The following is a 24,964-nucleotide window of genomic DNA, read 5'->3' as shown; positions in this document are numbered from 1 at the left end:
CGCGGTTCTCGGCGATTGTCGTCTTTTTCATGCCATGTTTTCCGTTTTGTACGCTTTGAACGTTGTCAGTCTGTAATCGTGGCATTTAAAGTGGTGGGGAAGCTGAGGGTTGTAGAATTAGGAGATATTTCAGAATGTCTTCACCTGGGCAGTGGGAAGTAGTCAGCAAAAATAAAAAGACCAAGCAGAATGGCAATTCTTCATCAAAGTTGTCGAAAGCGGAGAAGAAAAAATTTGCTGAAAATGCCCCTAAAGTTGAAGATATTTGTAAGTATCGATATCGACGTTCGCTGCTGTTAGAATTAATTCATTCTTGAGTATCTGTTTGCCTGCTTTATTGATGTTGAATTTTATTCTTATAAAATCCACGGATCTCAATTTAATTCTAAACGTAATTTTACTGCAGTGAATGTTGTCTCTAGGCATTACTTCGACATTGTGTTCGATATCTCCCGTTCAATTGCCATTTTCATTGTCTGCCTACCTTGCACTTTCTAATGACTTAAATGGACCAATTTTGGTAGATGTCCCCGGCCTACAGATTTACCGGTGTTTCCGGGAGAAATCTCTTGATGGCGTCTTTGATGCATGAAGTGCCTACTACAGCCTTAGTAAACCAGTTCTTCTCGACCTTCTTAATGCCGCGATGCTTCAGCTCGTTGTGGAGGTCACCGCATAATCATTCTTATTGCTTCCTCAAAGTTATACTGAAGAGCGGAGTCTAAGTTTATCGTTATATATAGACATTAAAATCACGTCTTGCTTCTTCACAGCTGGTCCCATTTTTCTTCACATGTACTTGGTTTTTATGAAGTCTGTGTATTAATCGATGGTCCTTTCACGGCGATCCAATTTCGTGCAAATGCCCAAGCATTAAATTCTAACCCATTCTGTCGAAAGCGTTCTTCGAGTTCAAAAATGCAATGAACGTGGTATTTTACATAGATTATCGTCCATATTTCTCTTTCTTGGCGATGCAACTAATTTTTTTCTTTGCTCTCTTGTAGCAAATCATTTGTCCTTCAGATTTTCCGTTATTGCTCTTTCTTCGATTCATGGTTTTAACTTTTTTGTCAACTTTTCTTCTCCCCAAAACTCTTAATCCTGGTGCCTGTCCGATTATCTTGTTCATTGTTCTCTTGTCTTTGATCGTTTTGCCTCTGATTTCTCAGTCAGATCATCTCCTACTGATTAGTCCTCTACGCATCAAATGTCTCCCTCCAAAAATTTAAATATGCACCGAAAGAATATTTACGCAATGAAAACTACTACCATCTAAATGCTTGTCTTGCATAACCTTTTCCACAAAGTTATTTTTTCTATGTACTTTTATCCGTAGTTTAATACATTTCCTTTTATTCCAGCATATTGACTGCATTTTATGATATTTTTGGCAGATCCCTCTGTCAAATGTATTTCTGACATGTTGAAACTAATAAACTATATTATTATTATTAATGCAGTCTACCTATTTGAAATTTTTATATGTCCCCAGGCCATTTTACCCTTTTTTCTGTGGTTTAATTATGAATCAGTATGTAGTAGTCTTGTTTCTGTGCAAAATTTAACACACCTTTTAATTCTTTTAGATCATTTTTCATGTTCATATTCTTTTATATTGGCCTCTAATATGCGAAGATGCTAGAATTTCATCTCCTCTTACCTACTTTATTACTTCTGTGAGACATTCATTTGCATCTTAGTCTCACTGTTCCTTTTATTCTATATATAATTATGCATCATTGTGGCATTTGGAGTTTTATGTTTATTTTTGCTGTTACGTTCTACCCATTCATTACACTGCAATAAACTGTTCTTGTGCATTCTGGCACTTTTTCCGGCATAATCCCAAAATAACCATTCTGTTTAACTATTCCATGTGCATAATTTAGAAGCTTTACTCCATAAGTCTCCATCATCAAGGCACTTCATTTTTCAAATTTCTCAGTCAATCCACGTTTATTCTACTAATTTCCAGAATCAGATTCTCAAGTCTTCCACATGTATGCAGCAATCTCACCTTCAAACATCTTCCTTTAAAACGTTGATCTCTCTTGTCCAATGCACTCTCTTGATTTGCCCACAAGAACTCTGAATGTTGGACTATTTTAGCTTCAGAATATTTTTATCAAGAGGATTTTGATGTTTCCTGATATGTAATGTATATCAGCTGCTACTTCTTGGGATAATATTGCAGTGGTTTCCTGTTGGTATTCACATTGCCACAGGTACAGCTGTTAAATTAAATATTACCTGACGTGAATGGTTAATGTGTATCTCACTACCAACCCCTATAATGTCCACCTTATATAATCGTATGAAGAAGAGCTGCTATCCTCTCTTCCAAATTATGAGAGGTGTTGTAATTGTGGTCATCCTCCCATCTCTAAATTGTGGTATATTCATCATTTCAGTATCATTTAACTACCTGCATAACCAAGTGGTGGACCAATGTCACCTCAAAATGCCCTTGCTTTTCGTCCATGAATCCTGTTTTGATGAGAGACTTGTTTGTTTTGCAACCGACCCCTTTATCTGGAGATTGACAGCAATATTTTTAACTCATGTGGATGAACTTATTGGCATAAAGCTTTTACCACTAGATTATTTTTAAAAATATTACTACTCAAGAAGCTTACAAAATTTTCTTCCTTGTCGTTAAAATGTCAGTGAATGAGTAAAACCTCATCAGATGTCTTCGAACACACGTACTTCTGTCCTTCAAGTACACTCAGTTAGCAGTAGCCAGCAAGGCCACTTGCATTGCGCGGCCACAACAAAATTGCGCGCATGTAAGTAAAATACAAGGCCACTTGCATTGCAAGTGGCCTTGTATTTTACTTACATGCGCGCAATTTTGTTTCTGTTTATGGTTTTAGTATTTTGATGGCTTTATTCTGTATAATATTCTAAGTAGTATTTTGGTATTGGGAATGGATTATGCACAGACATGTGTGCATACAATGTACTTTGTATTTCTTTTGAACATTACTGCAACAGTAGGCTCTTCCATAATTTCCTCTAATTTTTTAAAAATAACTATTCATCCTCTTTCCATAGCTTAAGCCAATGTATTTTCAGGTTGGTAACATTGATTTTTCTTAGTTCTTCCAATCCCAAATGGGCTTAATTCATCAGAAAAGGGCTTTTTGGTAGATTAGAATATTGCCGAAGTGGGAAAGGAGAGATTGAAAAATATTCTTAATGATAAGTCTGTGGAAAGTAGGCTTGAGTGACTTCAGAAATACATGGATCTTTTCGTTTATAAATTATGATCATATTCTAGGAAATATAATAATTTTTTTAGTGTTATGTTTTTTAAAGAATAATTCTTAATAATAATTTGCGTTTTTAACTGCTGATTTTTCCAGTCTTGTTGACTTCTAAGCTTGAGATTTTTTGCATTAGCTTGAACATGAAAATAATCATACTATTCTTTGTAGTAATAGAAAGCAATGTCTGTGCTAGTTCCTAGCTTGATAGAGTAATGATATAGAAAAAATGCTTAGAGCTCTGCCCTTAATTCTCATATTCATTTTCTATGCAGTACCCCTGGCTCAAGTAAAGAGCCTGTATACTGCCGAAGTGACAAGTGATATTCAGGAACCAAAAAAACCTAAAGAAACCAAGTCAAAGGAGGATCCAAAAAAGGGAAAAGAAAAGAAACAGCCGGAGAAGAAGAAAGAGCCGAAGGAGAAGGCCCAAAAGCCGTCTTCAGAGGTTGTTCTATGAATGAGTGATATTGTTTTGTATGAAGCTTCCAGTTCATCTTCTTTTATTACTGAGGTATCATTTCCTTTCTTATACCAGCTGGATGAAGGCCAGCTGTTAGCGTTCATCTCTGAAGCGCAGTCTTGCTATTCGGAAGTGCCACTTGCCTGGCTTCGGGATTTTGCAGCCTTTATATCAACAAAGCTTGGCCAATCCCAACATGCGGGAGCGCATGGTACTGGTGGCAAGTGGCCATCCTCACTGCTGCCACCAAAAGTCCGGAAAACTATTGAGTCAGTTTTACTGGATGAGTCAGAGGCTTCTCAGCTTGCGTTCTTCGGCTCCTGTTTGACCTCACTCGCAAACGACATGAGTAAAGGTAACTTAATCAATATATTCTATGGTTTTTTTTCGTGTATAAGTCAGTGTTAAATTGAATGAATAATTATTTTGTCCCTGCATCATTGGTGCATTCAAATTTGGTGTGTGGAAGAGTTCCTCGTATCTTTTCTGCTTCTTCTTCCCATAGATGTAAAGTTTTACTAATGGTGAGTGTCAAGTGACAAACTAAAATGATTGATTGAAATGTGATCTTTTTATTGTTATTCACTCGTGTGTATAATTCCTCTTGTTGTCCTCAAAATTTGGTACACCCAGAGGTGTTCATTGATGCATGTAATTAGTGTTTATTTTACTCATTTTGTTTGTCTCACCATCAATGTTCTCAAATCAATTATGAGTACCGTATAAGCGTGTGTAAGAGGCGCACCTTTTTTCCCAGAAATTGCAGCCGAAAATGAGGGTGCGCCTCTTACACAAACTTCTTATCTTCCCCCCCTCCCCTTTACCGGTCGCAAGTCCAAGGGGAACTGAGTGGCCTTGGTTTTCAGCGTGAGTCAGTCATCTGTAATCATAGGTCAAAAACAAGCGGCAGGCAGGGGAGTTTCTCCCTTAGTGACGCATTTTTAAAATGCTCTTGTTTGCTTTTTTGTAATCATAGCGCCGTCACATCAGTACCACAGAGGTGAACATGGAAAAGTTCGCGCGGGGTTTTTCGCTCCGGAGGGCGCGCTAAATTTACTGCCACGAGTGGGTATCCCGCGGCATTTATACTGCATGTAGTAATCGCTTATCAAACATAGAGAAACGCGTAGTTTTGAAGGACATACCTGGTTAATAGTCAATATCTGCCTTGCCGAGTAATTTTCATTACGCTGAGGACCTGATTTTTCAAAAATCATCTTCAGACGCTAATATGAGGATTATTGCAACTGAAAATTATATTGGTGTCAAAACCTGCTCTTCAAAAAAATTCGAACGAGTGTGCTCATTGTTGGACTAAATTGTGGATAGAAGAAATCAGAATTGCTTATAAGTGAAGAGCGCGGAAGGAGAGGTCGAGGGGAAGGGGCGCGATCCCTCTGTCTTCGAAGCTACGAGCGAAGGAGCAAGGGACGAACATGTCCTATCTTGCATGTGTGGTCGTTGCCTTCAAAGCGAAGGGGCAAAGGCGCATCAATGTGATATACGCAGTTTGCGTTGCCTGAAGTTTCCAGTCCGTCTCGTCTTGTTTGAATGCGCTTATGCTACGCTTGTTTCTTCTGAAATTGTACTGTTTGGACTATTTTTAATATTAGTAGCCTTGTTGTAACTATAAATCTTTGTGTCAAACAATTAGAGCTTAAAAAAGTTTAATTCTGTCAGATATGCGTCGCGTTAGATCTCTTTCTTTTTTTGAACATCGTGCGTGTCATACAATTATTGAAAGCTATCAAGATATCTTCGGGCTCATTAGATGACTCGCCTAGCATTTGGCCTCCAGAAACTGGGAGATCGATCAAGGTCAGTTGGTGAGACGGGGTAGGGATGAAACACGTTTCCATTGTTCCCCTGTAGCTTGATATTTTCCTGTGGGGTATCGGAAAGGAAAAAAAACGGCAGAGGCATTGGCTGATGGAGGGCCGAGTGTGGCTCCGTTAAATCTACGACGTGGTTATTATCCTACGGCGCTGAGATTGCCCCGATTGTTGTCCAAGTTCTTTGGAAGCTTCATGCTATGTGCCTGTCGTGTTTTGCCTTAAAATTTTCCACAGCAGCAATTCTATTGCAATACTCCTGCGAGAGCATTTAAACAAAATTGTTCGTGAATAGGACAAGCATCGTAGAGCAACAGCATATGCGAAGAGAGGATCGGAACTCTTTCTACTCCCTCTTATGCCGCTATTACCGCTGCAGTTATCAAAATTTCCTCTTTCAATTAGTATTGAAAGAGGAAATTTTGATAACTGTCGAAATTCCAGGCATACGTCTGCAACACCGTGTGATAGTATAAAAAAATTCCGCAAAATTTTTTCTTCATAGCTTCGATGCTCAAAATAGGGGTGCGCCTCTTACACACGCTTATACGGTATTTCTCATTAATGTTAGAGCACTATTCTTCTAGTATAAGGAGAAAGCTGTGTGTGTAGAATTTATTGCTGCATATTTCTACCAACATACCTTTAAAATTTCCCACTTGTGGTATGCTGAATCTGGAAATTTTTGTGTATCAGTTGAACTGTCGTCAGTCACCAATTTGTGGCAGTGATGTGTTGATTATTTGAACTGTTGTTTTTAAAACATATTAACATCTTGCAATGCCAGAAACTGCATTTCACATTATCCATAAATATGCAGAGCATTTATAGGAAAGGGAATTCATGATGTGTAACAAATGTATTCAGTTTAAATATGATAGTAAACCTGGTATAAAATATTGTTAATTAATGAAGGGTATTATGAGGGGCTATTGCAGTTGTAAGAGCAAAATTTGTTTGGCTGAATAATAACAAAAATTTGGTATGATTAGGAGGCTCGTAGCCATGCAAACCAAGAGGCATGTCAATGCGGATATGCACTTGATAAATTATGGAAATATTCAAGGGGATATTCCAATTACTTAGTCATTTTGTTATGAACGGAAATGGGTGGTGTATGATGCCAGTGGCTTCTGAGCATTCGTACTGCACTGTGATATCATTGCAAGTTTTTATCATGGCTTCCCATTTTCATGCCCTTTTAATTTTTTTCTTTTGATATTATGTGAGGATTTCACTATGTACCTTGTGTAGAAGTATAAAACCTTTTTTTTTTGTAAAAATTACGCGTCCGTGAGCAATGAAAAAGTTATTTTTACTTGTCAGTGCATTTAATGCTGTTTTTGGGAAAAGCATGTTTTTATTTTTATGCATTCTCTTTAAAGTTTTCCGTACTGTTTACAGCTTTGATGATTCTTTTTACTTATGTTTGTATGTATATATGTATACCTTTCAGGCCATTCAGCTATAGGCCAGAGAATAATATTGCAGATACATATCAATATTAGTCCACAAATTGTTGGCAAGAATATGGATAAGCTTACAGCTATTCGGAACTCATATCAGAACAGACCTCCTATCTGCCTGGCCATTCTCGAGGCTATCGGACAAGCTGGATTTAGTGACATAACTACAGGAATTAAAGGTATCTGAATCTATTTTTACCGTTGCAACTCCTGTTCATTGTCTCGTGATGAAAATAAAATGTTATATACCTGCATTGATAGTGATAGTAATTGAAATTGCAATGAATGTTGATACCTATTGCTTTCATTTATTAGCAAATATGAATGCATGTTATCAAAAAGGTGTATTTTTTAAATTTGATATGTACCTACTAGAACCTGCAAACTATATTTGTGGCTTCATACTGAAGCCATAGTGGTATTAGTTAACTATATTTTTTAATTAGAAGTGATTTTTATAATCACTAGTTCTTCATTTCCAGTTTACAAGTATTCACCAGATCCCTCTGCATTCTGCTAGTAATTATCCAAAAAGTAAAGTAACCAGTCTGCTGTGCTTTCAGTCTGAGAATTGCTGTTTTTTAGTATGAAATTGCATGCAACCACAAGATTGTGTACAGTGTTACCTTTTTCACTGGATGGAAGGATAATTTGATTCAAACCATGAATATTCGGAAAGGGTTCTCTTTCACATAAGGTACTCTAGGATACCTGAATAAAGTGATGAAAAATATCTGATGAGCTGAGGCTAAGTGGGATAGAGATGGGAAAGGATGAGGGGTGGTAGGAGCCAGCTTAGAATGATAGGGAATAATTGCCCATGTAGTTGGTTTTTGTTTGAGGGGATACCGCATCAATCCAGAGAAATCCACAGATTTTGATATTCCTTTCCATGAAATGTTAAGTGATAGAAAGGGTAGTGCCACTCTACAAATCCAAGACTTAGAGAATGTGAAAATCTGGACAGAATAGCCCTCGAGACCTTTTCCTGGAGGCGGGTGCTGAAGATCAAATGGGCAGGCATGGTGAGGAATGGGTGTGCAGAAGAACAATGGAAGAAGGGGATTTGTGGGACACCAGAAAAGCCTGAGAAGGACCCTTATGAGGATGGGTCATGTCATGAGACATAGCAATTACACTAGCTCCAGGTCCGATAGAAGCAATAAATTAAGAGAGATGTTTTGCCGAACGGATAGATGTGGGAATTCGTTTTTCCCCCGAACCATAAAGGACTTTAATAAATGCTAGTCCCAACCTCGTTAGATCACTTCATTTTTTTTTTTTTTTTTTTTTTTTTAAGCTGTAAACGGCTGGTGTCCTAACACCCCCTGCCCCACGCCTTTTAGGCTGCTTGCGGGGTATTATGTAGATGTAGATACACAAGGAATATAATGGAGGGGATAATTCATGGAAAAGCCCGTAGGGTGAAGCACTTGGGACAGATAAAGGAGGAGAACGTGAGGGAATTGGAGGAACCAGCTTGCCAAAGGGAGAAATGGGAGGCTGCATTGTTATATTCACTGCAGTGTTAGGATTGTAATACTATGAATGAGTGAAGTAGTTAGAACGTTGACTGGAAATGCTAGATTTCACAGCACAGCTAGTGGACTCATGAAGTTTACCCAATGAAAGTCTGAGAGCTACTGAATGTCTGAGGTCCTAAGCTACGCCCGAGTCTCTCCCATTGGCAATGGAAGAGTGACATGATGCGAAAGAGCTTTCCCTCCACGCACCCCCCACTTGATTTGGCCTTACCCATACACCTGAAAAGATATTTAGAACCTATTACTTATGTTTATAAAACTAAATTTTTTTTGTAACTCATTGCAATCATGAGAAATCGTACCTCTCTCAAGCATTGAATCCCCTTGCAGTTCTAAAAATACTTTAGAATCATGGATGAGTGGGAGGTCTAGCGTTAGGGATATTGGTATTGCTTAAATTCATATCCTCACTGTTGCCATCGACTGTTCTGTAAAATGTGAAGTGCCTTCATCCCTATGGGACCAGGTGTTTTGAATGCAAATAACAGGATAGGAATGAAGTCTTGCAATAGAAAGTATCTCAAGCATGTTAACATAATGATGAGATGTTAACATTCATATGGACTTGTTATCGCGGCAATTCACTGGCTTCAATAAGTAAAGGCTCTTTCACCCCAAAACAAGATTGTGAACCAGCAAATTGCTCACTGGTGTTATGTTATTGTGTATTCTGCTCCAACTAAGCCATCCTTTCGTTGAACAGTATGCTGTCTGAAATTATTTCATCATTTTACTCTTTTCAAAAATTGTCCATTCGTTGATTGTGAAACCTTTAGTGTGTCCTACTTTGTTTAAATGGAATTTATGTTCGCATTTTATTCTCATGGAGAAGCTAATTAATTCCAATCTGGTGTTTTGTCACCCTTAAGCGCAAAATGTATACCTTTTCAGTTTGGAGTGAGGTGATGTGTCCTCTGATTGAGATGCGGCACTATTCCAAATGGATTGTCACCTACCTTGGGAAACTAACTGATGCCCATGCAGAGTCAATGGACCATCCTGATTCTGGTGAGTTTTTCAGTAAAATTTGTAATAATTATTGCTCTTCACCTTTATTCATTAAGAACCCGACATGATGAATTTAGGTGTGTCTTGGTATGCAAATGACAAGGCATATATGACTTAACAATTTTTGACACTGTTAAATAATAAGGAAATGCCATATTTTGAAGGAAGTACTAATTCCAAGGGAGAAAATTAACAAATCTTTTACTATAGTGAAATGTATTTTTGAAAATGAAGTAGCGAAGAAGAAATTCAAGGTCAGAAGAAGACATCCTCAAGGCAGTTTAATTCAACTGAACATTTATACATGCATAAGTAATTTTTTTATACATATCTTTACAAATATGGTATGTGTACTTGCATATTTATTATTTTCATTTACAATTAATTTCCAATTTATTACTAATTGGTAAAGATATTTAAATAAACTTGTTCTTACTATTTTAAACTATTTGTGAGCTCGGTGGTTTTTCCATTTTTTCAATCTAGCCACCCATTCATTTGTAATTCCGTCTATTCAAACAACCAGTCTATCCAGTACTCTCCACCCCTATCAAATGACCCCCTCTCATAATTATCATTTTTCAGTGGAGCCATCGGTAGTCCCTTAATGCAGGTTTCACTGTGTATATCAAATGCTCGATCGTACAGGTTGGCATAAGTGGATGTATAAAACAAAATACAAATAGAAAGTGAAACAAAGAGATAGAACATAAACACATAACAGTGGTCGCAGCATTGGCACAGAGATGAAATGATGAGCAAAAGCATACGAAAAAAAATTCATGTTGGCCGTGAAAGGAACTGCTGACCTTCTGTTTTCCAGGCAGTTACTCTGACCACCAAGCTACTGAGAAATACAGAATTCTTCGGTGACCTTAGGTATATTTCTCACTATTACTCACTCATAATTGTTTTTATGATTCGCATTCAATGTTAAGGACAACAGAGTAGCCAGAAATGCTTGGCTCCCAAGGTGTTTATTCATGTGTTGTTAAAAATTACACCCCAGCCTATGTTATCAATAGGTGTGAATTGTACTACCTTTTACCTACTTATGGTACCATGCCCACCATGGTCAGTGGCGTAGCGAGGGGAGAAGTCTGGGGGATCTGCACCCCCTGAAATATCTTGCTTCATCATAAAAGAAAACAAAATATTGAAAAATCATGAATTCACTAACAAGATTTCGTTAAAAAATGAAGTTTTTTCGATTATGAACAATGTTAACTCTCTACTGAGTACCCTATATTTTCAAAAAATTCCCCCTGGTTTTGTACTCTCCCCATTCCCCTCCCCATCACCTTCCCTCCGAATGAAATTCCTGGCTACATTATTGCCACTGGTCAGGGGTTTAAGTGTAGTGTTCATTAGGGTTGTCTTTATAACTCTGCATGAAGTTATCACTCAAAGGTTTGTGTTCTCTTATTTTACAAATTACAGGGCTAATTAGAAGTATTGTTTTTTCTAGTTGATGTGTAAATTGTTCTATATAATGTTATAACCTGTTGTTAATTTCAGGAAGCCAGAATACGACCCAACACCTCTCTCTTGCTAGTTTCTCCCTTGTGATTGGAAGGGTCATGCCTCCGGGGAATTCGCTCACCAGCCAGTTGCAGAAGGAACTGCTTCCCCACCTGAGTGCACTCCGCTCATTAGTACTTCAGCATTTGGAACAAGAGGAACTGGAGGAATTTTTCCTGCTATACCTTCCAAAGCTGCTGCAATCAACACCAAAATTTCTCCATACTGAGGTAATATTGGGAAGAAGTGTTAGTCTTCCCCTGAGCATAAATGTCTCGAACATATGATCCTGGCCTCAGGAGTGTATCCCTGCAAAGGCCACTCTAGTGTTGTCGTTCCATGGCTATGCTTAATTCCGAGATGTTGCACGTGGTTCATTCCAACTGAGTTCAACTCAACCTATCTCCCATTCCTTTCACATTTGGCATATTTTGTGATCCTTCAGGACAATGTAAAAAATGCAAAGTTTTAGAGTTCTAAAACTATGAAAAATGAGATAACTAGATGCCAAAGTAGGCAAGGTTTGCATTGTTTGAGCTTGTCATCTGACAGGTAAATAAATGGATATAACTCTTTCTTCTAATAAAGCAAAATATTTCTGATGCATTTTGAAAAGGGGAGCTTTTAGCATTAATGCAACCCTCCCTATCTGTGTGAATTTTTCACCCAAGTTTATGGGCTTGACTTTTAGTGCGTGAGTGAATTTCCTTGTCAGTATTGAAATTCTATAAAATTTACTTAAAATGCACTGCAACTCTTTTCAGCTACTTGATGGTCTGATACAGTGTCTGACATTGGAGTCAAGCTGCTTTTCTGTGTGGCAGAAATCGTACGAGAGTTATCTACCGCAGTCAGTAGTTCTTCTGCAACACATATGTGAGTGCATTATCAATACTTCTTTGGAAGAAATGTTATTTTAAAATATTGTCTGTTAGTGAAGGCATATCGGTGACATTTTTCTTGACTGTTATTTTTTTAAATGAAATCCAAGCATATGTAGAATTTCTTCACCATTTTAGTCACCTTGTTGCCATTGATGAAGAGCAATCATCTTTTTATTATTGCTAATGTTGTCTTAGCATATTTAAAAAAATTGTGATGTACGAACCATCACTATTAACCCATTAATGGCAGCATTCACACACATGCATGTGGCCCCTCATATAAATGCGTGCTCAGCTCTGCCTTGGATAACCTACAACCAGAAATCTATAACTTTCAAAAGGTTAAGAACTAAAAATTTTCACTTGCCCTCAATCACCTTGTTTCTTGACTTGTCGATTTGATTGAACTCAGCAATCGGACACAGGCTGTCTCACTGTCTGTAAATGGCAGTATATACTCCTCCAAAAGTACTTCTACCACCGTAGGAGTTCCTCAGGGTTCAATCTTAGGCCCAATCTTATTTTTAATCTACATAAATGATTTAGCTCATTCCCTCAGTAATATTCCAGCTTCTAAAGTCATATTATATGCTGATGATACGAATATTTTACTTTCTTCTCCAACTCAAAATGACATTATTATGAGCTCTAAAAATGCAAATGATAGTATTTTAAGCTGGTGTACAGCTAACAAATTGATTTTAAACACACAAAAGACACACACTGTTCAATTTTGTGGTAATAGCAATGTTCTCGAGAGCATCCTAATGAGATTGGATAAAAAGTCTATTGAGAATGTGTCCCACACAAAATTCCTTGGTGCATACTTATGTAGTAATATGTCCTATGAGATGAATATTGACTTCTTAGCCAACAAACTAAGTTCAATCTGCTATCTATTAAGACACCTTAGGAACTCTGTTGATTTAAATATTCTTCTTACATTGTATTACGGTATCTTTTATTCTCGAATGTCATACAATATAATTTTTTGGGGCTCATCCCCTCATGCCTCCAAGGTGTTCACATTACAAAAACGTGCAATTAGAATCATTGCAAAAAAACCTTTTGATGCTCCCTCCAAGCCTATTTTTAAAGCACTTAACATTCTTCCACTCCCGTGTGTATATTTATTATCAATTTTAATTTTTGTACGTTATAATCTTGATTTGTTTATGCTCAATTGTGATGTTCACAAATATGAAACTAGGAATTGTAATAACCTTCATTATCATTCCATTAGGACTAACAGATCAAAGCTGGGCCCACGCGAGCTGGGCCTCAGAATTTATAATAAACTTCCTGCGCATTTGAAATCAATTCAGTCGATGGAGTCATTCAAAAGGAAGTTAAAATCTTTTCTTCATGAGAAGAATTATTATTCTGTTAACGAATACCTATTCCATTCCTCCTATTAAGCATTAATATCCTGTGAACATACAATTATTTATAATCTATTATATATATATATATATATATATATACTACTTCATTCATTCACACGACGCCTTAAGCGCAAATATGCATATAAATTCACAGGTAAGGAAAGAAAGGGAAAGGAACATGGAATAGAAAAAGGACAAGGACAACGGTGCTATGGTAGATGGAAAAAGCCAGAAATCAGAGGGTAAAAATGCGGCCTGACTGGGACTCGAACCCAGAACCTCCTGGTTGCCGGCCAGGTGCTCTACCAGTTGCGCTACCAGGACGCTTAGATTTACTATGATTTCGGCGGGGGTTTTATATACAGTAAACTCCCTTTGCTTTGGCCCACAAGAGTAACCAATAGATGGCACTGGGGCAGCTCACCACTCACCAGCAGAAGGAATGGACGAGGACACAAGGATGAAAGGAAAGATACACACTCACACGATAGCAGGAAAGAGACAGGAACATGCGTTTCGGGGCACGCTGAGCCCAAGTGAAATAAGCCAATATGGCCGATACACTACTTCATTCATTCACACGACGCCTTAAGCGCAAATATGCATATAAATTCACAGGTAAGGAAAGAAAGGGAAAGGAACATGGAATAGAAAAAGGACAAGGACAACGGTGCTATGGTAGATGGAAAAAGCCAGAAATCAGAGGGTAAAAATGCGGCCTGACTGGGACTCGAACCCAGAACCTCCTGGTTGCCGGCCAGGTGCTCTACCAGTTGCGCTACCAGGACGCTTAGATTTACTATGATTTCGGCGGGGGTTTTATATACAGTAAACTCCCTTTGCTTTGGCCCACAAGAGTAACCAATAGATGGCACTGGGGCAGCTCACCACTCACCAGCAGAAGGAATGGACGAGGACACAAGGATGAAAGGAAAGATACACACTCACACGATAGCAGGAAAGAGACAGGAACATGCGTTTCGGGGCACGCTGAGCCCAAGTGAAATAAGCCAATATGGCCGATACACTACTTCATTCATTCACACGACGCCTTAAGCGCAAATATGCATATAAATTCACAGGTAAGGAAAGAAAGGGAAAGGAACATGGAATAGAAAAAGGACAAGGACAACGGTGCTATGGTAGATGGAAAAAGCCAGAAATCAGAGGGTAAAAATGCGGCCTGACTGGGACTCGAACCCAGAACCTCCTGGTTGCCGGCCAGGTGCTCTACCAGTTGCGCTACCAGGACGCTTAGATTTACTATGATTTCGGCGGGGGTTTTATATACAGTAAACTCCCTTTGCTTTGGCCCACAAGAGTAACCAATAGATGGCACTGGGGCAGCTCACCACTCACCAGCAGAAGGAATGGACGAGGACACAAGGATGAAAGGAAAGATACACACTCACACGATAGCAGGAAAGAGACAGGAACATGCGTTTCGGGGCACGCTGAGCCCAAGTGAAATATGCCAAATGCACGCCAATTCGAGGGTGTGGAGGTTGAGGGCGGAGTCGGTGGGGGGGAGGGAGGCAATAATGGATACTTTGTAGCATTGATTGAAAATGGAATCATGTGAAAGACAATGTGTGGGAACTGGTAGAGAGGAGTGGGGGGAAGATGGACAACAGGAGGCGCGATGATTGTTAATTCTGAGATTGAGAGGGGTAGTGCATAGGCCTATATAAAAAGCGGGGCAGAAGTTGCATTGAAGGAGGTATATGATGTTGGTGGAGGTACAGGTGGTGGAAGGAGATATCGGGAGGAATTTTAGTTTGGAGAGGAAAGAGGCTGGGGGTGGAGAGAGAATTTTACAGGTTTTACATCTAGGACGGTTGCACGGTGAGGGTGGGGTAGTGGGGACTGAATTCAATTTTTGAAGGGGGCGGGTGGCTTTGAAGATGGTGCTGAGGTTAGGTGGTCTCTTATACGTGATCCGTGGAAGAGAGGGGAAAATTTATGCCACTAGACCATTTGGGATTTAATTTTCAAATTGACCTGGATTTAAGAGTGGCATAATGACTGATACTCAACATGCCAGTTGGTAGTGAGCTTCTCTGTGTCCAGTATTGCTCGACACCCGAGTGGAGAGCATTTGAGTTGTATATCTCTTATTAATGAGTGTATGCAATAGAAAAACTTTCATAATAGTTTCATAAGTCATTATTTTTGCATTGCTACCCTGAAAATTATACAGTGGAACGTTGATCTATCTTTTTTCAGGGGGATGGAATAAAAAAACGATCAATGTGGGAATGTTTGGCTAGGTTGCCTATGTCCCAGGAAACACTAGATTTTTGCAAGTACCTAATTATGATATTCATTAAAGTACACGTATTTACAAGAGTGTATGTTATGCCTAAAACAACCACTTTCGCTGACTCAGTGATTGGTTGTTAGATGGATCAAAAAGGCCAAAAATAGTTTATTATTTTAAATGTTTCTTTCTAACAATTAAATTTTTAATATAATTGAGGCAATGTATAAACGCCCGCCTGACGTCATGTGCTAGCAGACAACCCGAGGCGTTTAGCAATATTCACACACTTTTAGCCCGGATTCTTTTCTTCATCTACAATTATTTTAAGTCCATCTATTAAAGTTCTCACTTGTTTCTTTGGAAGGCCCATGGTCCGAAGACAAATAAAAATAAAACTAATAAAAGTGAAACCGAACTTTATTGAACTGACATGGAAACACTTGCTGGTTTTAAGTCTACCCACACTGGAAAGTACGGAACCACTCATACGAGGTGAAGTTCGGCATTAATGCTATCGCATACGGCATAAGCAGAGCTTACTGCGGAGGGTGAAGCATGACCATATGACTACGCAATGAAATTTTTGTCCTCAATGTTACTATCCCACGTCACTCAGCTTCTACCTATGGTAATTCAATCTCCTAGGGAAGATTCAAACTATGTGTCTGTCGTTATTAGCCACAAATAACACATTGTAAACGCTTCGTTTCATTTTCGTCAAACGATGGATGCGGGAAAATTATACGACAGGACCGCGATCTTCAAACAATCAATGCAGGAAAATGATACTTCGGGGAACGATAGATGCAGGATAAAATTACATTGTCTTCATGGAACTTTATTGAGGACCAGGAACAGCGAACGAAGAATGCGGGAAAACGATCAATGCAGGAACGATATAGATCGGAGTTCCACTGTAAATGAAGAAAATTGTTGTTCGTAATTTTTGAATGTGTATTTTATAATGTGAATACATGAGAAAACCATCGCCTCGCATTCATATTTTTTGAAAGTGAACAAAAACTCGAATGAATCAGTTCTGTTTTGCTCCCTGTCCTTCAATGCAACTGAATGAGGTGGCTGACTAAAATATGAGGATGTCAAATCCACTCCATAAGAGGAGAAAGGAAGGTGAGCATATGCCCCTGTGTCCCTAGTGTGTCTTCCCAATACTCTGTAAATTGCAGGATGTCATTTCTTTTTATTGGGCATGTGCTAGTACTTGAAGTAGCCTACATTCATACGTTTAACATTATGATTGTCAGTAGGCCCTGCTATCTTCTCCATTCTAGGGCCAGAGATAAGAGATTTATCAATAATTTGTGTCATGGCATCATGAAATTGTTACAAAAATGTAAGGTAATTATTATTACTTCACTATGTTGCATAGTATCGCAAGGCCCAGAAATATTACGTCAACTATGATGGAGGTCTTGAACCATCCCAAGACAAGCTTGAGGCTATGTTTTTGACCATAAAAATCTTGAAATTGAGTGTTTGTCCAGCAGTACGTAGTCTTATCTCACTCGAATCTGGAAAAGTCTAGATTCGCACAGCTCTAGTGAGAACCCTGAGTGGGTGGATCACTTGGCGGCTAATTGAAGGGTCCAGCATCTATAGTGGCATTCCCCCACATTAAAATCCTCTTGTGGAGAGGCACTGGGGAAGGAGCCTGCTCTATTGCCCTGAATGTGTGAAATTCACACATGTTGCCTGTGGTGCATGTGATCCAGGGTCAGCTCTACCTTCACTTATCCAAACCATTGTCACAGTTGAACCACCGAGTGACTGTGGATAGTTTATTAAGACAAGTGGAAAAATGTAATTACCGTATATGTCTGAATATAGTCCCCTCTTTTTTTTCCAAAAATGCCCATGGTAAAAGTAAAGGGGGGGACTATATTTCGATCTTCGAGTTCGAGAAATCTGCTATTCGACCCATCTCCATTAGAGAGACTAACTTTTGTTATGGTTGTGTGTGTTTCTTTTTTTAGGTAACTCTCCGCTGAAATCAACCCTGGGTGGATCTTCCCTTTGTCGGTGTCTGCAGCACTTTGAGTCAGTAAATGAGTCACTCAGGGCGAATGGGGAGGATAAAGTGAAGAGCATGTATACAGACTTCTCATGGAATGACCTTGAAGAATCATCTCAGTTAATCAATGTAAGTATAGTCACAGATTGGTGATTGTGATAGATTTTGGGCTATTGGCCCATTCATTCAAGAGTCTCTGGTTATGTCTGGATATGCAATTTCTCTTTTGAGTCCAAGTTGGGGAACTATTCTTCACGCATTGGTGAAGTCTTATCTACAGTATGAAATTATGCAAAATAAGAAGAATGCAATTTTCTGTTAAAATGAACAAAATTTTCTTTAGATAGGGTGGTTTAAGTGCTGACGATGAGGAAAAATTTATTGGAAAGTAGGAAGAAAATTTACTGGTAGAAAATAATTATTATCTCATAATACATAATTATTTTATTTTTATATAATATTTTATCTCCTTTACCTATGACTAATTAAGTAATTTTCATATTTTATGGCAAATAATTGAAAATACTCCTTATTATATCTTTAAGAATTGATTTATCCTTCTTATAACTTGTGACTTGTTAAAGAATATAAAAAAAATAAGTAAACACGTGACTTCTGCAAAAAATAGACAAAAAATTGAGCGTAATTTTGAAAATTTTGTTGAATTCCCTCTCTCCAAAATACAATGCACGTAGCGTTCCGAAGAAAAACTCTGTCGAGGGCACACAGAAACGCTAGGTCTGCGAAAGGACGTAATTTCCCGGTGAGAATACTGGGGGAACTACTTCAGAATGCGGCGGCGACGGTAAAAAATTTCATTGCCCTACCGCGTATCAGCTACCTAATTAGCTGTCTCCTTCACCTAACACTGTCGCGCATGGATTGAAGTTCGTTCAGTATTGCTAGAAATTGACGTCCCGGACTCCCGATGGGAGAGTCAGATTTCGCGGCAAGACATATGACTGTCGCTAAGCGCAATAAATTTTAAACTACGATCGTTCACGAAAGCATCGAAAAAGTTACCAAGGCGGTAGTAAGAAAGTGCTACACCGGGAAATATGGGAATAAAATAATTGCGAAACTGTATTTGATTTATTTCAAGTCGCAGAAAATTCATGAAATATTTTCATTTTAGAAGCGGAAGTAGCAATGCGGTCTAGTAATTCTGTCTCCATGGATGGAAGTGAAGTTAGTTGAAATATGTATTTCTGTCAGTTAGTGATTATAGGCTGCGCTGGTCGCCTCTTTTATTAACTGAACATAGTATGTAGGCACTTACAAGAAAATAAAGCCATCAGTAAAAGAAAGCGAGTGCTATCGCGTGATTTTGACCATGATTCGAGAGAAAACAATGTGTTCTGTCTTCATTTACCGTCACTTAATATATGACTAGGGTACTTGGATGCCCTAACTAATGGTTAACATGAAAATTATTAAAGGTGTTTAAGAAAAAAATAAGCGTGAAACATTTATCGCGGCTGCATTAATGGTCTCTAGTTGTCTCGGTACGATTTGCAGAGGTAGTTAGGCCGTCTCGGGGCTGTCTTGTTGGTACGATATATAGAGGTTTTACGAGATAAAGAGGTTCACTATATAGAGGTTTGCCTATAAATTTACATGTAAATCTGACGGGACCGGAGGGTTGGTACGAAGTATGGAGGTTTACGATGTAAAGAGGTTCACTACATAGAGGTTTTACTGTACATTTGTATTATTGTAATTAAAAATTGTTTTTTTTTTCAGGAATTTTTGGAAAAGGCTAAGTCCGCCCCTAAAGCAAAAGGTTTTCCATTCATCAAAGGAAGTTTCTTCTGCATCTTGGGAATTATTGGCCTCATTGCTTATGATGTGAGGAAGCATGGTGGCAACTTTAAAGGCAAGCCTTTAATTGTAGTAACCAACTATTAATGCTTATGTATTTATTTTTTCAGAGGTCTCTGACTACTTAGTCATTTTGTCTCATAACTCATACTTAGCGACATGCAAAAGGTGGGGTTATTTTATAGCCGAAAGTGGTGATATATTTTTACAAAAGCGCTGTTATTTTGCCCTGAAATCGGTGTTATTATAACGGCAAAATATTTTATGTTGATCGAGAGCCATGCTTTCAGTTGCCCACCCATTGCCCTAAATTTAGGATATTATTGACCGGGGATAATTTAAGTAATAATATACGTGGAGTATTGACTAAATTCACCTATTTTATGTGTTTTATCCTACGCGTATCCGAATATTGGTCTTACATATAGAAATTACCTCTAAATGTCTATAATTTCAAATGAAATATTGCTATTTTGACCAAATTGTCTTCTGTTAGATTTGATCTCTTATCTGTTCACACAATGCTATAGCAAGAAAGAAATCTTTGAGTCCACATTTGCAGAGGAGGTTCAAATTGCCAACCATTGTTCACAGCAAATCGCCATGAAATCCAGAGAGTCGTCTCGTCGGAAAGCGGCCTGAATTTCACGGCACCGTGCCGAAAACGGCAGCCGGCAAAAAGTCATTTCGGCTAAAAGCTGCCTCAATGTAGCACCGTGTGTATTTCACGGCATAGATGGCGAGTCGGCTTTGCTCCAGCCGTCGTCAACGGCATGGTGCCGTGCTTTCAAATAACCATTGGTCTCGATGGATGTCTTCAAATGAGTTGAATCGTGCAGTTGATGGCACGGCATTGTCGACAGTCACCCAGGCGCCCATTTCAATCCGGCCCGGCAGTGTGCCGGCGTGAAATACACACAGTGCTACCTAGAGTCTACTTTCAGACGCGACGACTTTTTGCCGGCTTCCCTTCACTGCACTGCACCGTGAAATTCAGGCCAATTTGAAACGAGACATCCCTCTGGATATCATGGCATCTGGCAAAAAGTCATCACATCCGAAAGCTGCCTTTGATGTCATCTTTCGACAAGAAAGGCATTTTTCGAAAACACTCTTGCGCATACTGTTTTCGTATGAGTTAATTTACATTCGTTATGAATATATCAGGTCATTTACTAGTTTTCTTTCATTATTAATGCTTCATCCTCTCGGGGAATATTTAAAATGCTCTGAATTAGAGCTGCTTAAAATTTTATACTATAGGTGAAAACATTACTCCGTGATTTCTCGCTGATGACTCATTTATGCTCATCAATTTCTATTGCGCAGTACCGTTATTCTACCTCATATTGATGAAAATTACCTTAGAATAATATAGCTTTAATATATGCCTCGACAAACAATTTCGTGGGAGAAGTATGAGCAGAAGAAAAAAATAATGAAAATCGCGTCTGAGCTGGTGAAAATCGCCATTGAATTGGAGAAAGTCGTGATTAACACGAAATTCGCATATTAGCGGGAATACCCCGGAATTCGCGTTAAAATTCATGTTATCGCATTTGCGACTTTTGCATGTCCCTACTCATATTTTATGCATAAAATATCCTTAGGATTTGTTCCATTAGGAAACAAATTAGACACACATAATACCTCATAAAGTCAAAAGTGAATGAAATAGATGCGTCTGCATGTGGAAAATTTATCGAAAAGAATGTTATGATTTAAAAGTACTTGGCAGGGAATGGCATTTGAGTAAAGCTTTGTGTGCATTAAATTTTCAAATGGGGTTCAGTTCTTTCTCTAATTTCACTCTGGAGTTGAAATGCTAAATTTTGTTTTCATCAATTATTACCCTCATTAGTTCAAGTTTACATGTAATTTTTATCCATCATGTTGTTCAACTATGTCTAGCCGAATGCAGCTGAACTTTCTTTCTCTTTGCAGACAGCAGTGTTGGCCATCTGGCGTCTGACGTTGGTGCTCTCCCCACTATAGAAAGTGCTATTGCCCAAGTACGACATTTCTACCTCCTGGCTTATGAGTGAGTCAATGTTAATTCTCATCCTCATTTGTGCATTTGTTTGTCTTCAACTACTAGTATAGTTTTTGTGAGGGAGAGAAATTGTATAATATATGCGGGATTTCTATACATTGACTTGTGCCCAATTTTATTGGTTTATCATGACTTCATATGTATATATTATATTTTACTGCTTAATATATTAAATAAAGCTTTATTTTCTATATTTACAGGTGGCTGGAAGAGTATGGCCCTATTTATTACAAATCTGTAGCTGAAGTTGTTGGTCCCTTTTTGGCAAATGGCATTGAGGCTATCTCCCATGTAACGTCAAGTGCATACAACTATATGGTGGAATTGTATCCTGTGATCATGAATTGGGTTTGTAAAATTTTCATCTTCAAAGCCAAGCATTTTTATAATTCTGTCATGTTAAGTCATGGATTATATTTCATGTGGTACAGTAAAAGTCCATTATAACTAATTCTGAATATCCCTGGAAAATCACTCGTGATAATGCTGACCCATTATAGCCATTGTCTAGTGAAGATTGCTTGTCCGGAAGAGACAACAATATCGTCAAAGTGCATCAAGGCAACAGTGAATGACTTCGCGCTCACTGGGTGCATGGTATCTTTTTTGGCAATCAGTATGCTATGAAAAATTATCCTGATAGAAGATACGAAGCTGCGAGCCAAATCATCATGCACAACACCATAATGGGACAGTTCAGCGCTATCTGGGCAGTTGCAAAGGCTGAACAAGAGCTTATAAATGCTGTATCAAGGCATTGGCAAGGGTTTGCCATGCATTATTTATTTGAGAGTTTGTGGAAGAAGATTCTGGAAGCCTTTGAAAAGATGGATAATCATCACAGTACCTCATGTAATTCTTTAAGCAATCAATTCTTTAAGTTTTCAAATGAGCTGTAAACTAAGGCGCAATATCGTTTTCATCTGCATCTAGCTTTGCAGCAGTTTCCAAGCTAGGAAATAAGTATTGTAGGCTATTAATTAATTAGGCTATTACCATGATATCAATATCTTGTAGAGGAGAATATTAGGTCTCATTTTCTAGTCCCAATGTTGCCTTTCCTTAATGAAATGAGCTTACAATCATTCTGTGGCCCTAAGTTTAGCACAGGGATATTCTGAGAGTTAAACGTCCCAGGTAACATCCTAGTTGTAATGGACTCACTATAGGGCAAACGCAAACACGAACACTCGTTGTTGACGAATGATTTCCCTATATTTTGCCATATATTGGCCGTACTCCTTGTAAAAGACTTCTACTGTAAGTATAAATGCAATATTGAAGGCGAATTCTCATTTTTAGTTGCCAGATTTTATCATTGAAGGAGCTGAAATTCTATTTTATGTATCATGATGTATGAATGGCATTGTTGAATAATTGGTTAACATTTTTCACTTCTTAATTTTTTTACTGTGTTTTTTTTCACAATCTAAGTCCGCATCATCCTACGAGTTTCTCTTTGTTGTGACCTATGACCTTGTTGTCAGTCATGTAATTTGGCACAGTCATAAGCTATCCAGCTTATCAGAAGCAGGAATGCCAGTGTGGCCTATGATGCCTTGTAATTTATTTACCTAATGTGAAATTTACCTTTCATTTTCAGATTGACACCCAAGTTCCAGGTTTCCGTGACAAATGCGGAGAATACATTTCTCATGGATGGGAGCTGTTCCAGATGTACTCTTGGAAGGCTCTGGACCAGTGCTGTGATTTTGGTGCCATATGTTTCCAGTGGGCCAAGGAAAACATATTTGTGTGAGTCTTATGAATCACTCATTCTATCCATAGTAAATCTGGGTCTATTCTTCAATGGTGAGGAGCGGAACTCGAAACGAACGTCCAGTCTGGCCTAAATAGCAGGTCTCACAGTCACTGCACTTGAGTCTGTAAATGCCACCCCTATCATTAATGTCAATTATGTCTTTGGTATTGCTTAATAATGCCCTTAAGTTAGATGTGTTGCAATATGCAATTTTAAATTCTTCTCTGGGAAAGAAGTTGGCGGTTGCCTGTGAAATATGCCTGTAATTACTGAGTTTGCACCAGCGTTTCTTACTTTCACTATGAATGGATGATTGGTTCCTGTATGTGGATGGAGTATGTCTTCCTGAACAATTTGTCGAGAACTCTTTCTTCGTATCCTTTTTTTCGCTGCAAAGTGTTTGATAGTTTTGATTTCCATGGCAAGGTTCTCGGCAGACAGGGGGATGTTGAGTGTTCTGTTTAACATGGAATGAAAGGCAGCTAACTTATGAGAGGAATGGTGGTGGGAGTCGGAGGGGATGACATGGTCTGTGGTAGTCTCTTTTCTGTAGATTTTGAAGTTGTAGCCTTTCTCCGTGGTTGAAATAGTGATACAGTAAACTCTAGATTATACGAAGCAGGATATTACAAAATTTTTGATAATACGAAGTGAAATCGTGGTCCAGGCAAAAAGCCAATGGTAAATACATGGTGCTATTCGATAATACGAAGTTCTGATGATACGAAATGTTTGGTCTCACCAATTTGGTGTACTATAGCACGCACGGTGTCATTTACATTGATTACTGTAAAAAGGGTAATGATCACAGGGGAATATTAATCCGAGTTTTATGAATTTTTTGTGGTTCTGAATTATGATTTTGTATCTGTTAGGAATGAACTGCGGAAAGTGTGAGCAATTAATTTTAAAAGCATGCTGGCTAATATACCACTTATTACGGATCTACTGTACTAAACATTAATTTCTGTTTTCAGGGGCAAACTTTCAGCTGAGAACCTTCAAAAACTCTCCATGGAGGCGTACAACATGACACAAATGTACGCTGGTCTCACTATTGACTGGGTCTTTGGGAAAATGCAGTGAGAAGAGAATGCTGTGATACTATTTCACCTGTTTTTAATTGTATGGTGTGCTCAAGGTCTAAATTTTTAGCATTGTACTTGTATCCCTGTTTTGTGTGAAAGACGTGTGTGCAAGGTGTGTGAGGTGTTATGCCTATCAGTAACTTGACCATAACAATGAAAATAAAGAGCAAAAGTCTGTACTGTTGCTTTAGGTAAATGCTCGTGGTAAAATGGTATTTATGTATTTTATTTCCTAAAGCTATTCCCGAGAATAAAATCAAATTTTTACATCCATTTTATTTTATTTTGGCTAGTGAAAAGTTATGAAAGTGTTACAGGGTTTATCCCAGAAGTAATGATCCTTTTTTTCAAAAAAATAGATTTATTGATCAAACTACATAATAATCTTCAAAATATGTATGTAGTCTCCTCCTGTAACAAAACACCTTTGCCAACTTATTTTCCATAAATCATAGACCATCTGAAATTCACGGAAGGAATTCTGGAATTTGCGGAAGGCACCTCTTGTTATCTCAAATGTTGTCCAGGGTCTCCAGATGCTTTCCTTAAAGCTCCCTTTTTGCCCTTGGG

The 24,964-nt window shown here is 38.4% G+C and overlaps 1 protein-coding gene across 1 annotated transcript; it reads left to right on the top strand.

Moving 5' to 3' along the window:
• The first annotated feature begins 19 nt into the window (after nt 1–19).
• Nucleotides 20–24,665, top strand: LOC124155764 (transmembrane protein 214). The gene is made up of 13 exons (XM_046529854.1): nt 20–267; nt 3,548–3,720; nt 3,811–4,090; nt 7,024–7,212; nt 9,469–9,585; nt 11,104–11,336; nt 11,871–11,982; nt 17,633–17,799; nt 19,414–19,546; nt 21,436–21,532; nt 21,745–21,892; nt 23,148–23,299; nt 24,284–24,665. The coding sequence occupies exons 1-13, from the start codon at nt 135–137 to the stop codon at nt 24,390–24,392; spliced, it is 2,043 nt and encodes a 680-aa protein (XP_046385810.1). The 5' UTR covers nt 20–134; the 3' UTR covers nt 24,393–24,665.
• The last annotated feature ends 299 nt before the right edge of the window (nt 24,666–24,964 follow it).

Source organism: Ischnura elegans, chromosome 1, assembly GCF_921293095.1.
Source record: "Ischnura elegans chromosome 1, ioIscEleg1.1, whole genome shotgun sequence".
NCBI classification, from domain to species: domain Eukaryota; kingdom Metazoa; phylum Arthropoda; class Insecta; order Odonata; family Coenagrionidae; genus Ischnura; species Ischnura elegans.
The sequence above is the reverse complement of the archived record's forward strand: the minus strand, read 5'-3'. Positions and strand labels throughout refer to the sequence as shown.